Source organism: Hordeum vulgare, chromosome 6H, assembly GCF_904849725.1.
Source record: "Hordeum vulgare subsp. vulgare chromosome 6H, MorexV3_pseudomolecules_assembly, whole genome shotgun sequence".
Lineage (NCBI taxonomy): Eukaryota > Viridiplantae > Streptophyta > Magnoliopsida > Poales > Poaceae > Hordeum > Hordeum vulgare.
In genome coordinates this window covers 401,700,661-401,712,787 of record NC_058523.1, presented here as the reverse complement: position 1 = coordinate 401,712,787, position 12,127 = coordinate 401,700,661, and the positions used below count along the sequence as shown (strand labels likewise).

General features: G+C 53.3%; 1 protein-coding gene across 1 annotated transcript; it reads left to right on the top strand.

Annotated features, from left to right (window-relative positions):
* The first annotated feature begins 10,182 nt into the window (after positions 1-10,182).
* LOC123403262 (cytochrome b5-like) lies at positions 10,183-11,126 on the top strand. Its single transcript, XM_045097206.1, has 3 exons — positions 10,183-10,360; positions 10,486-10,552; positions 10,628-11,126. Exons 1-3 carry the CDS (start codon positions 10,274-10,276, stop codon positions 10,888-10,890), a joined length of 417 nt encoding a protein of 138 aa, XP_044953141.1. The 5' UTR covers positions 10,183-10,273; the 3' UTR covers positions 10,891-11,126.
* Positions 11,127-12,127: the final 1,001 nt, after the last annotated feature.

Below are 12,127 nucleotides of genomic sequence, written 5' to 3'. Positions count from 1 at the left end.
CACTTTCTTGTGTGTTAACCTCACAATCTTCTATGTATAAAAATTGAAAGAGGATTGATTTTCTCTGTTGTACTGTCATGATAGCCGTTGTTAAGCCGCGTGTATTGTGTCCAACCTTTTTCTTATAATGAGTTGTTGTCTTGTGAAAAAATGCCTCATGACACCTTTGTTGGCTTGATGTACCATCAACCTTAATTTTAGTGGTTTCCTTGTTACAGTATGCATCTTAGAACAAGCATGTCCCACTGCCATATTCGTTGATGTTGTTTCAAGTCAGTTGCTCCATTATGAAATGTCCATGTGTCTTCTTTTCTCCCTTCTGGTCTATATGTTCTTCTCATTTGTGATCCTTCTTAATGTGGGGATGTTCCTCAATCCAGAAGTGGCTACCTAGAAGAAGTGGAACAATGGAAGACGGGCGACACTATGGTTTCTCAATTTGTTGTTATATGTGAACAATTTAATTTGTGTTCTTTAATGTGTTCCATTGAAGCCACAGTGGTCCCAATTGTGTGCAACATATTGTCCGTACAGTACCAACACTTGTTCGATTTGTAGTGGAGTTGAAGGCCGAAGTATTTTATGTGATGCATATTTGTAAAGGCTGAAATGAACGAAACTATTATCATATATATTTTTGTTGGAATTAGCTACGATGCCTAGTGTATCAAAACTGTGCAAAAACAAGGCCTTTTCCTAGATAAAAAATAGTAATGGGCTCAAATATCAAATATTGGTTTATGAACACAGCACAAAAAACGAAATCCAAACAGAAAAAATAGGTTGAATTGTTGGGCCTAGCCCATTTAGGTGCCTCATTTGGATAAGGCTAGTAAAATTGTGACCTTATTTCTCAGTCACGGTGATCCACCATGTCATCACCTTAGCCACATGGTTGATGCCATGGCAGATCCTGCATGGTTCAGGTACACATGTAATGACCAAAAAAATTGGTCAAGGATTTTATGACCTAGTTTTTTTTGTCAAAGAATACTTGACCAAAACACTAAAACGTCATGTTTCTTCGTTCTTGATGGCCAACTGTTAACCCTCTGAATTTGATCGAAAAAAGGTCGTAACTCGATACCAATGGCGATTCTTTGACCAAAATGGAGGGTCATTGATAAGTGTTTTTCTTGTAGTGTATTTGTAGGGAATAGTGCAACACCAATAGTCAAGTGTGGGATGGGCATACACTTAAAATTACTTGTAGAAGGATATTTGATGAGTAAATGATGCTCAAATGGTATGAGCTGGAAGAAATAGCTAGGAGCATTGTTTTATCTCATGATTGTGACTCTCTAGTGTAGCAGTATGAGGCATCGGGACAATACTCCTCCATCTCGTTATATACTATAATTAGCGTTAGAGGGGTGACACCAATCTTTCTACGTGCAATGTGGAAAACTATAGTGCCACCTAGAGTGCATGTTTTCTTATGGTTTCTCTTTTACAATAGGCTGATGACTAGAGATAACTTGCTTAAGAGGAACCTTAAAAAAACCAAAGGACTCTGTCTTCTATACATGCAAGGAGACAGTATATCACCTTTTCATTGAGTGTGTGGTAGCCAAAAAAATCTGGTCCATGATTAGCCATATCCTTGCCAGAAACCTAGAAGATAATTTGGAATCCATTGCATCCTTGTGGGTTGCGGGCAAGCTACTTGATCATGTTTGTTAGCTACTCTAGCTGTTGCCTCTGTTAGTTAGGTTAGATCGAGTCTTCCTTGTTTTCAGCAAATAAAGCAGTAGACGCTCGAGCCCACAGTTCTGTGTGTGCGCCGAGAAGGTAGGAGGCGGAGGGCGATCGCCAGGTCGTGTGCGCCATAGTAGCTAGGGTGGTTAAGCCACGACGCCAGCTCGTGGGATGGCACGAGTCTTCGGTTAGTGGCGCCGGAATAGGAGTAGGAACCGGGCCATCAACATCCCTTGTACTGAATAAATAGCAGAGAAGAAAAACCGAGAAAAGCTACACTTGTTCGTAGCGCAAAACCTCATGTCTACCTCGGTCTACCTCGTCTACCCCTCGATCCATTGTCTCCCGGCGCTAGTAGCGCTAACAATTGGTATCAGAGCCCGTTTATGATCCCGGCGACGATGGCAGGCAACAAAGGCACGGAGGAAGCGGGCGCAGCCGTGCCCCCAACGGCAACAAGGGGGGAGCGTATATCTCCCTCACCCCACCGCGATCACGGGGGAGGAGCCGCACGAGGCGGGGGCGCCAGGTTGTGATCCACCAGGCGGTAGCACAGGAATGTGCACCGGTGATCCCAGGCGCCGGAGCCACCTTCCCCACGCTCACGCCGACAAACTACATCGAGTGGGCGCTGCTTATGCAGGTGCATCTGGAGTCCTGGGGGCTCTGGGATGCGGTCGAACGGAACGCCGCGACGCTGCGCGACGACAAGACCGCCCTGGGTGTGATCCTACGCGCAGTACCGCCGGAGGTCCTCAGCGTCCTCATCGTGAAGAAGACGGCGAAGGAAGCTTGGGACACGCTGAAGGTGATGCGGATGGGCGTACACCGCGTGCGTGAAGCCACCGCACAGAAGCTGTGCGTCGAGTTCAAGTCGATCAACTTCCGTGACGGGGAGACCCTCGACGCATTCGGCATGCGCATCACCGCCCTCGTCAACCACCTCCGCACCCTAGGCGACCACGTCGATGAGGTACACGTTGTTCAGAAGGTTCTTCGAGTCGTCCCTTCGCGCTACGCACAGATCGCCGTGGCGATAGAGACGCTCCTTGACCTGAACACGATCACGGTCGAGGAGTTGATCGGATGCCTCCGGACCTCGGAGGAGCGCTGCGGCAACGGCCCGGCGCAGGGGAGCGGAGGCCAGCTGCTCATGACAGAGCAGCAGTGGGACGCACGGTGCCGGGAACGTGAAGTTGGCCAAGGTTCAAACTCCGGCGGAGGCATCGGCGGTGGCAACGGAGGCGGCCAGCGTCGCGGCAAACCGCAGAATCAGAAGCGAGGCAACGACGACCAAGGCAACGGCAACAGCGCCGGACGCGAGGGAACCGGCGGCGGACGGGACATGAGCAGGGTGAAGTGCTATAACTGCAATAAGCACGGGCACTTCTCCCGTGACTGCACCGCGTCGCGCAAGGAGCGGAAGGAGTAGGCTCACCTCACGCGGGGAGGTGTGGAGGAAAGCTCCCTCCTGCTCACGACCTCCGTAGGAGGTGCTTTGGGAGAACGCCCCGCTGAGCACGTTCTGCTCAACAAGGAACGCTCTCAGGCACGCGCGGCGACGGACGGACAGCCCTGCGACATGGCCTGGTACCTTGATACTGGAGCAAGCAACCACATGTCAAGACGGCGGGAGATCTTCTCCGAGATGGACATCGGCGTACGTGGCACGGTGAAGCTCGGCGACGGCTCGGCAGTCCAGATTGAAGGAAGGGGGACGATCCTCTTCCAGTGCCGCAACGGTGAGCATCTGGTGCTTTCTGATGTATATTTCATCCCCAAACTCTGCAGCAACATCGTAAGCATCGGACAGCTGGACGAGATCGCCTACGGAACTAGCATAAATCTCGGGGTGCTGCAGCTCCGAGACCCCAGTGGTCGGCTCCTCGCGCGAGTGCAGCGAAACCATGGAAGACTGTACGTGTTGTAGCTCACGCCGGCCCGGCCGATGTGCTTCGCGGCGCACGCCGGCGAGGATGCGTGGCGCTGGCACGCGCGCTACGGCCACGTAAACTTCTGGGCTCTATGTGAACTCGCCCGGGATGGTCTGGTCCACGGTCTCCCCCTCTTCGGCAAGGCGGATCGTGTCTGTGAGGCTTGCCTCGCCGGCAAGCACAGGCGGGCACTGTTCCCTCGCCAGGCCCTAAACAAGGCCGGAGAGGTGCTAGAACTGGTGCACGCGGACTTATGCGGCCCGATCTCCCCTCCAACACGGGGAGGGAAGCGCTACTTCCTTCTCTTCGTCGAAGACAAGAGCAGGCACATGTGGCTGTACATGCTGGCAACGAAAGATGAGGTGCAGGCGGCTCTGAAGCGCTTCCAGGCCACGACGGAGCTAGAGTCCGGGCGGAAACTGAAGGCGCTGCGCATGGACCGGGGGCGAATTCACCTCCCTCAGCCTCGGCGAGCACTTCGCCGACAAAGGCGTCAAACAGCAGCTCACGGTACCCTACTCGCCACAGCAAAACGGCATGGTAGAGCGCCGCAACCAGACCATCGTAGGCATGGCGCGGAGCTTGCTGAAGGCCAAGGGCGTGCCGGCTCGTTTCTGGGGCGAGGCAGTAACTACGGCAGTCTACTTGTTGAACAGGTCCACAACGAAGAGCATCGAGGGCGCAACCCCTCATGAAGCATGGTGTGGGCGGCGACCGAATGTGCAACACTTGTGCATCTTCGAGAGCGTCGCACACGTCAAGGTGACGCGGCTGAACCTGTCGAAGCTGGCTGACAGGAGTGAGCCCATGGTGCTCCTGGGCTATGAACCAGGCACGGCGGCCTACCGCGTCTACCACCCGCCCTCGAACCGTGTCCTGGTCTCCAGGGACGTCGTGTTCGACGAGGAAGCCGCCTAGGACTGGGAAACAAATGCAACGACGAGCAGCGAGAGCACGCCCGACACCTTCACCATCGAGCTCGACACGGTGATGGCTACGACCATCACCAGCACCCCACAAGACGACGCATCTCCAAGGTCCACGGGCCCGCCAGCAACGCCAGCCCCGACGCGCGTAGACGCAACGCCATCGCCTGTGTGCGCTACGCCCGACTCGAGCAGCCCCGGCATCGAGTTCGCCTCTCTGCCAACCGGGGCGTCAGTACCATCACCTGGCGAGGAGGCACCGCGGTGATACCGCACCCCGGAGAACCTGTGGGACACGATGACCGAATCATACGGAGAACACAGCCACCTGTGTCTCTTCGCGGGAGAGGAGCCCACCTCGTTCCGCGAGGCACAGGACGATAAAGCATGGAGAGTCGCCATGGACGAAGAGATGCAGAGCATCAACGACAACGAGACCTGGGCGTTGTGTGAGCTTCCGCCTGGGCATCGGGTCATAGGTCTCAAATGGGTGTACAAGCTCAAGAAAGATGCTCATGGCGTCATGGTGAAGCGGAAGGCACGGCTGGTGGCAAAGGGCTACGTTCAAGTTCAGGGAGTGGATTTCGAGGACGTCTTCACGCCGGTGCCCAGGATGGACTCAGTGCGCGTGCTGGTCGCCCTCGCCGTGCACCGCGCCTGGCCGATCCATCACATGGACGTCAAGTCCGCGTTCCTGAATGGCGAGCTTCAGGAGGAAGTCTACGTCGTTCAACCACCAGGGTACACCACGCCCGGCAAGGAGGAGAAGGTGTTGCGTCTACACAAAGCTCTGTACGGCTTATGCCAGGCCCCGAGAGCCTGGAACGCCAAGCTGGATGAAAGTCTGCGCTCGCTAGGGTTTGAGCGCTGCCCCTCCGAGCATGCAGTATACAGGTGCGAGGAGGGCGACAAGCTTCTGCTCGTCGGCGTGTACGTCGACGATCTCGTCATCAGGGCGGCGACAAGATGGAGATCGATGCATTCAAACAACAGATGATTTCGCTCTTCAGGATGAGCGACTTAGGGGAGCTGAGCTACTACCTGGGCATTGAGGTGCGCCAGGAACGTGACCGGATCACGCTCTGTCAGGCGGCCTATGCCAAAAAGCTGTTGGAACGCGCGCAGCTCGACGACTGCAACCCCGGCAATGTGCCCATGGAGGCTCGGTTGAAACTGAGCAGGGACAGCAAGGAGAAGCCGGTGGACACCACCTTGTACTGCAGCATCATCGGAGGGCTGCGCTACCTCGTGCACACCAGGCCGGACATCACATTTGCCATCGGGTTTCTGAGCCGCTTCATGAAGGCGCCAGCAGCAGACCACTACGCAGTCGTCAGACGACTACTAAGGTATATCGCCGGCACACTCGATTATGCTTGTGCTTATGTGCGCGGGAAAAGCGCGCCGTTGCTGCTAGGATATAGCGATGCAGATCACGCCGGCGACATCGACGGCAAGCGAAGCACCAGGGGCGTGATCTTCTTCCTCGGCGGCAGCCCGGTAAGCTGGCAATCCCAGAAGCAAAGAGTGGTGGCACTCTCCTCTTGCGAGGCGGAGTACGTTGCTGCCACCACCGCCGCATGCCAAGGAATTTGGCTTGCTCGTCTGATCGGGGAGATGCTGAACACCGACGTCCGACCACCACAGTTGCTGGTCGACAACAAATCAGCAATATCTCTCTCCAAGAACCCTGTCTTCCATGATCGAAGCAAGCACATTGAGCTACGGTATCACTTCATTCGCCAATGTGTGGAAGAGGGGAGTATCGACATCAACTACATCCGCACCAACGATCAGCTCGCCGACACTCTTACAAAGGCACTTGGGCGAATTCGGTTCCTGGAGCTTAGGGGGAGGATCGGCATGACAGAAATAATTCGGCAGCAGCAAGATTAGAGGGGAGAATTGTTAGCTACTCCAGCTGCTGCCTCTGTTAGTTAGGTTAGATCGAGTCTTCCTTGTTTTCAGCAAATAAAGCAGTAGACGCTCGAGCCCATAGTTTTGTGTGTGCGCCGAGAAGGTAGGAGGCGGGGGGCGATCGCCAGGTCGTGCGCACCATAGTAGCTAGGGTGGTTAAGCCATGACGCCAGCTCGTGGGATGGCGCGAGTCTTCGGTTAGTGGCGCCGGAATAGGAGTAGGAACCAGGCCATCAACATCCCTTGTACTGAATAAATAACAGAGAAGAAAAACCGAGAAAAGCTACACTTGTTCGTAGCGCAAAACCTCCTGTCTACCTCGGTCTACCTCGTCTACCCCTCGATCCATTGTCTCCCGACGCTAGCAGCGCTAACAATGTTAAAACTATCTGTTCAGTTGTTCTATCGGCAGCATGGAAATTTAGAAATAGCATGATCTTTAATCGTGTGCTCTGGATGTCTATTAAACAGATTTAGTGGCATGTCTTAAAGCTCGTCAGGAAATGGAAAGCGATCTTCAAGGATCACATGAAGCCCCACCTGCAGAACTTCGAAGATCAACTAATGGAGAGAATCAGGCGTCCACTCTTGCTCACATGGAGATGAACCAGGAAAAGTCTGATCACAGTGTCAAGATGGGCAGGAGACCTGTGGGGGTGATGTCAACCTCAGCGGCGAGCCGAGTCTCCACCCTGAACTTTGGCGACCTGGCGTGTGACGTCCCCCGTCTGCGCATAGAGTGAGGGTTGCATGCCTCTTGCGGAGATCTCTTTTTCACTTTGTTTTGTATGCGTCATGGTACCGTTGGGCTATAAGATCATCTCTAGTAGTATCTTCAACCGGGCTATAAGAGCATCTCTAGTAGATTTCTTTTTCACTTTGTTTTGTATGCGTCATGGTACCGTTGGGCTATAAGAAAATCTCTAGAGGGGAGGCGGCCCGAGGGCGGGACGGCGGCGGCGGCGACCGGAGAGGCGGCCGGCGGCGGCTCGGGTGGGCGCGGGAGGGAGTTGGGAAATTTCCCTCCCGCGCTAGGATGGATCGAAGTGAGGGTTGGAGTAGATTTCGCTCCCCAACCCTCACTTCTACAGGTCGGGAGAGGTCGGGAGAGGGTTTGAGGGTTGGATTCTTAAATATTTTTAAGGGTTTAAGGGTTAAGGGGTTCTAGTCTACGCATTTTTTTGCTCGCAAACTGTAAAAGAAAACAATTAATTTTAAAGAATTAAGGGTTTAAGGGTACTATTAAAGATGCTCTAAGAGCATCTCTAGTAGAACCCTCAAACCCTCAAACCCTTAAAAATAACCGCTTTTTTACAGTTTTCATCGGAAAAACGGCGTAGACTAGAACCCTTAAACCCTTAAACCCGTAAAAAAATTTAGAGGTCGAACCCTCAAACCCCTTCCCAGCCTGTAGAAGTGAGGGTTGGGGGGGGGGGGGAAACTGCCCCCAACCCGTACTCCACTTCCCACCTCGCGCGGGAGGCAGTTGGTTCCCGCCCGCGCGAGGAAGTTGCTCCGGCCGCCGCCGCCGCCCCGCCTCCCCCCGCGCTCCGGCCGCCGCCCCGGCCCCGGCCCCGCCGCCCCACTGCGCCCAGGCCCCGGCCCCGCGCTCCAGCCGCCGCCGTCGCGCCCGCCGCGCCCCCGCCCGCCGCCGCCGCGCCTGCCGCCGCCCCCCGCGCTCCAGCCGCCGCGCCTGCCGCCGCGCCCCCGCCCGCCGCCGCCGCCGTCCCCCGCGCTCCAGCCGCCGCCGCCGCCGCCGCGCCTGCCGCCGCCGCCGCCGCGCCTGCCGCCGCCGCCCGCCGAGAAGGGCCGCGGCGCCCGGCGGAGCTCCACCACGCGGTACGCGAGACGGCCTCGTCCAGGCAGCGCGAGCGCGAGCTCCTCCGCGGCTGAAGTCATTTTTGTATCCTCTGTTCCTCCGCGTGCATGTTCATAGTGTTCAAAACTAGGCTATAAGGGTTGGGTTTGATGGTTCTAGTCTTTGCCTCTGTTTTTCAACCCTTAAAAGTGTCAAAAATGGCCAATTCTCAACCCTTAAAACTGATTTTGGATTTAAGGGTTTGAGGGTTCTACTAGAGATGCTCTAAGCCTTTTACAACCTGTGTTTTGCTTTTGTGTGAGTTTGAACTGCCATGAGGCCGATGTGTCACTTGGGTTTGTGGTTTCTGTTTTTAACGAAAACGGGAGCCGTGGAGCTCCTCCCTTTCGTCTAAAAAAAAAGCTTGGTTCCTGAGAGCCGAGGAGAGGACGGCCACAGCCAGAGCCAGGGGTTTGGCATTCGTGTCCCTTTCTCCCCCCTCAGCCGGCGTGCTTCATGTTTCAATCAAAAGCAAAAACGTATCGAGAAACTCTGGGCCAGGATCCGAACCGCACACAACTCTCGAAGCAGCCACTGAACTTCAGCTGTCAGCTCTCTGTATGGAATGGTTGCATGCATAATCTTTCCATTGCCCCTGCTTCGAGCCATCGCATTGGAAACGTGTGGCACGCCACGTAGGAATGCGACCGTGTGCGGCTGTGTCGTTTGCGGAGCTGCAGGCCCGCGCTAGTTGCAGTCATCTTCTTGCCAGATGCTGCTTTTGGCACGCTAAACGTCCAAACATTGCGTCCAGCCGCCTGCATCATACACTCTCTCTCTCTCTCTCTGACGGGTGCATGCCTGCATCATCATACTTTGTTCGATTGCCCGTGAAAACGCCGCTGACTATGCCAAAGCAGACCAAGATCGATCGGTCGGTCGGTCTTCTCCTTGGCTTTTGAAACCGGGGACTGATCTGCTCTTGCGGCGTAAACCACTGGCGTTTCCTGTCCAGCCCTCAAGGGGGATTATCATTGTTATCATTAAGATAGTGAAAAAAGTATGACCATGAGCGCGCAGTGGGGTGGAGTTACCGGTCACGAGCCAGGAAGTCACTGAGGGATTTCCCCATCAGAACGGTGATGGCTTGTGTTGATTTCGATCGCGAGTCTCGTGCGCTGGAGCCAAATGTCTTGGCATGTGGTCACTCGCCATGGTACCAGGTCAACACCAATCTGCCGATCATCCACACGTGACGAGACCGCACTGCACGTTTTAGAGACCAGACGGCAGTGCGGTTCAAGTCCAACACGCACGATATTAGAGCAAGTAAATAGTATAGCCAGCTGCTGGCTATAAGTCATTTCATATCATCTATAGTCTATCTTATAGCCAACATGTACAATAGTTTATTGTAAAAGTGTACTATTTTTTATTATATAACCCACAATTCATACTCAGAAAATGCGTAGAAGCACATGCTAGAGCTCGCTCTTAGCTAAGAGCCCGTTTACCTTCTCTCTCATCTTCTCTTTCCTTTAACTAAGCAAAAATATATTAATTTATGTCTTATAGCCAGCTGACTCAGCTTTAAAGCAAGTACAATAGTATAGCCAACTTCTGGCTATAAGCCATTGTCATGTCATCTATAGTCCATCTTATAGCCAACATGTATAATAGTTCATTGCAAAAGTGTACTATTTTTTATTATATGTTTCACATTTCATATTCACAAAGGGCCTAGGAGCACGTGTTAAAGCTGGCTCTTAGCTAAGAGGTCGCTTACCTTCTCTCTCCTCTTCTCTTTCCTCTGACTAAATAAAAATATATTAGTTTATTTCTTATAACCAGCTCACTCAGCTCTATTGTACGCTCTTATATATAAACCGCACGCCCCGTGCCTAGCCCTGCCATCTTCGTCTTCGAGAAGACTCGGCCTCCGCAGGTGCTGTTCCCTTTGAGTCTCCCAAGCAAAGCAAGGGAAGCTGCACCCGGCTGCGATGGAGGGAGGAGGGAAGGTGTACTCGTTCCAAGAGGTGCGGAAGCACAGCGAACGCCAGGATTGCTGGCTCATCATCTCCGGCAAGGTTTGTCATGCCATGTCATAAACCCTTGTTGCATCCACCACTACTTCACTCGACTCGACTTCAGATGAATTTTGCGTGATCTGGGCCATCTCGCCATGTTTTACCTCTTGTCGCCGCTGCCTCAGGTGTACGACGTGACGCCGTACATGGAGGAGCACCCGGGCGGCGACGAGGTCCTGCTGGCGTGCACCGGTGAGCCCTCCTTTCGTCTTCTTTCACGTGCTTTCTCTTTGTTCCGGCCGGCCGGGAATGACGGCGGGCGTGCAGGCAAGGACGCGACGGCCGATTTCGACGACATCGGCCACTCGGACGCCGCCAAGGAGCTGATGCGGCAGTACTGCGTCGGGGAGGTGGACGCCGCCACCGTCCCGGCCAAGCTCGGCTGCGCCGTCCTCCCCGCCAAGGGTGCGGCGGATCCTGCGCCACGCGCGAGCACGGGCCAGCTGCTGCAGCTCGCCCTGCCTCTCCTGCTGGTGGCCATGGCCTTCGCGCTTCAGACCTTCGCCAAAACCAAAACAGAAACAGACTAGAAAGATGCCGTGGCCTGCGGGCGGCCTCTTGGAAGTATCTCCACGTCCAACCACTTGTTGTCAACGTTATACGAGTGTGGGTGTCGTCTCTACCTACCGCTGCTGCACTTGTACTTGTAGTTCCATCTCTCTCCTGCACGCCTGCACGGAAGTGGTCCTGTGCTGACGAAATTGTTGGTGAAATTCATATATTTATACCATTATATAAAGTACGAATACTTTTTAATATTGTCCGGTCGATTCAATTGTTGTGAGCTGGCAAATCTGAATAGTACTCCCTTTGTCATAAAATAAGTGACGCAAATTTCGTACTAAGCTAGTACAAATTTTATACTAAAACAGCGAAATTTGTTTTGAGACGGAGGGAGTAGTACATATCTTCCAATTTCATGGCCCATTCAGCCTGGACTTTTTTTATTTTTTGAAACGGAGGCAAAAGATTTGTCTCATATATTAAATAAGAAGAGAAGAGTTTGTTACAATACATCCCAAGTTACGACATTAAAATTATTCTCGCAATAAAAAAGGCCTAAAATTTTTGCTCCGGCGAAGATCCAAGCGTTGGTCTCGTCGATGATGATGTTGAGCAAAATTGGTGGGGCGCTCTCTTATGCCGAAACACTTGCATTTCTTTCATTCCAAATGACCCATGACACAAGCATAGTGAGCGAGTTCTTTGCTTTTCGGTTGGTGGTGCCAGCGGCGCTCATGCTTGCCCACCAAGCCTCGAGAGAGTCGAACGAACTCCATGTGAACGTGTCCATGTCTTTGATGAGAAATTTTTGGATAACCAAGTTCCAAAGTCTCAGCGTGAAGCGGCACTTGAAGAATAGATGGGTTCCACATTCTTGCACTCCCCTCCACAAGGGGCAATGGCCACATTTTGGCCAACCTCTCTTGGTCAATATTTCAGCAGTCCAAATCCTATCTTGCAGCACGAGCCAAGCAAAGAACTTGAACTTCGGTGGGGTCCAAGCCTTCCAGACCATGTGATCCATGGAGGAGAGGACCAAGACCAAAAATTGCGCCCTGTAAGCAGAGGTCGTGGAGTAATGCCCGGAGTCGGATTGCTTCCATATTATGTCATCCTTAGCAAGCTCATCAAGATGCACCTCATGCAGAAGCATTCAAAGAGTGAAGAATTGTGTAACATGTTCGGTGGAAACCACCGCAGACGGCCTTATTTTCAGGATCCACGTGTTTTCCTTAAGGGCTCCCCGTACCTTCCATTGTTTTC

Coding starts and splice junctions, on each gene's coding strand:
- LOC123403262 (XM_045097206.1), top strand. CDS start 10,274: ATGGAGGGAGGAGGGAAGGTGTACTCGTTCCAAGAGGTGCGGAAGCAC. Junction 10,361..10,485: donor GGCTCATCATCTCCGGCAAG/GTTTGTCATGCC, acceptor CCGCTGCCTCAG/GTGTACGACGTGACGCCGTA. Junction 10,553..10,627: donor GGTCCTGCTGGCGTGCACCG/GTGAGCCCTCCT, acceptor GCGGGCGTGCAG/GCAAGGACGCGACGGCCGAT.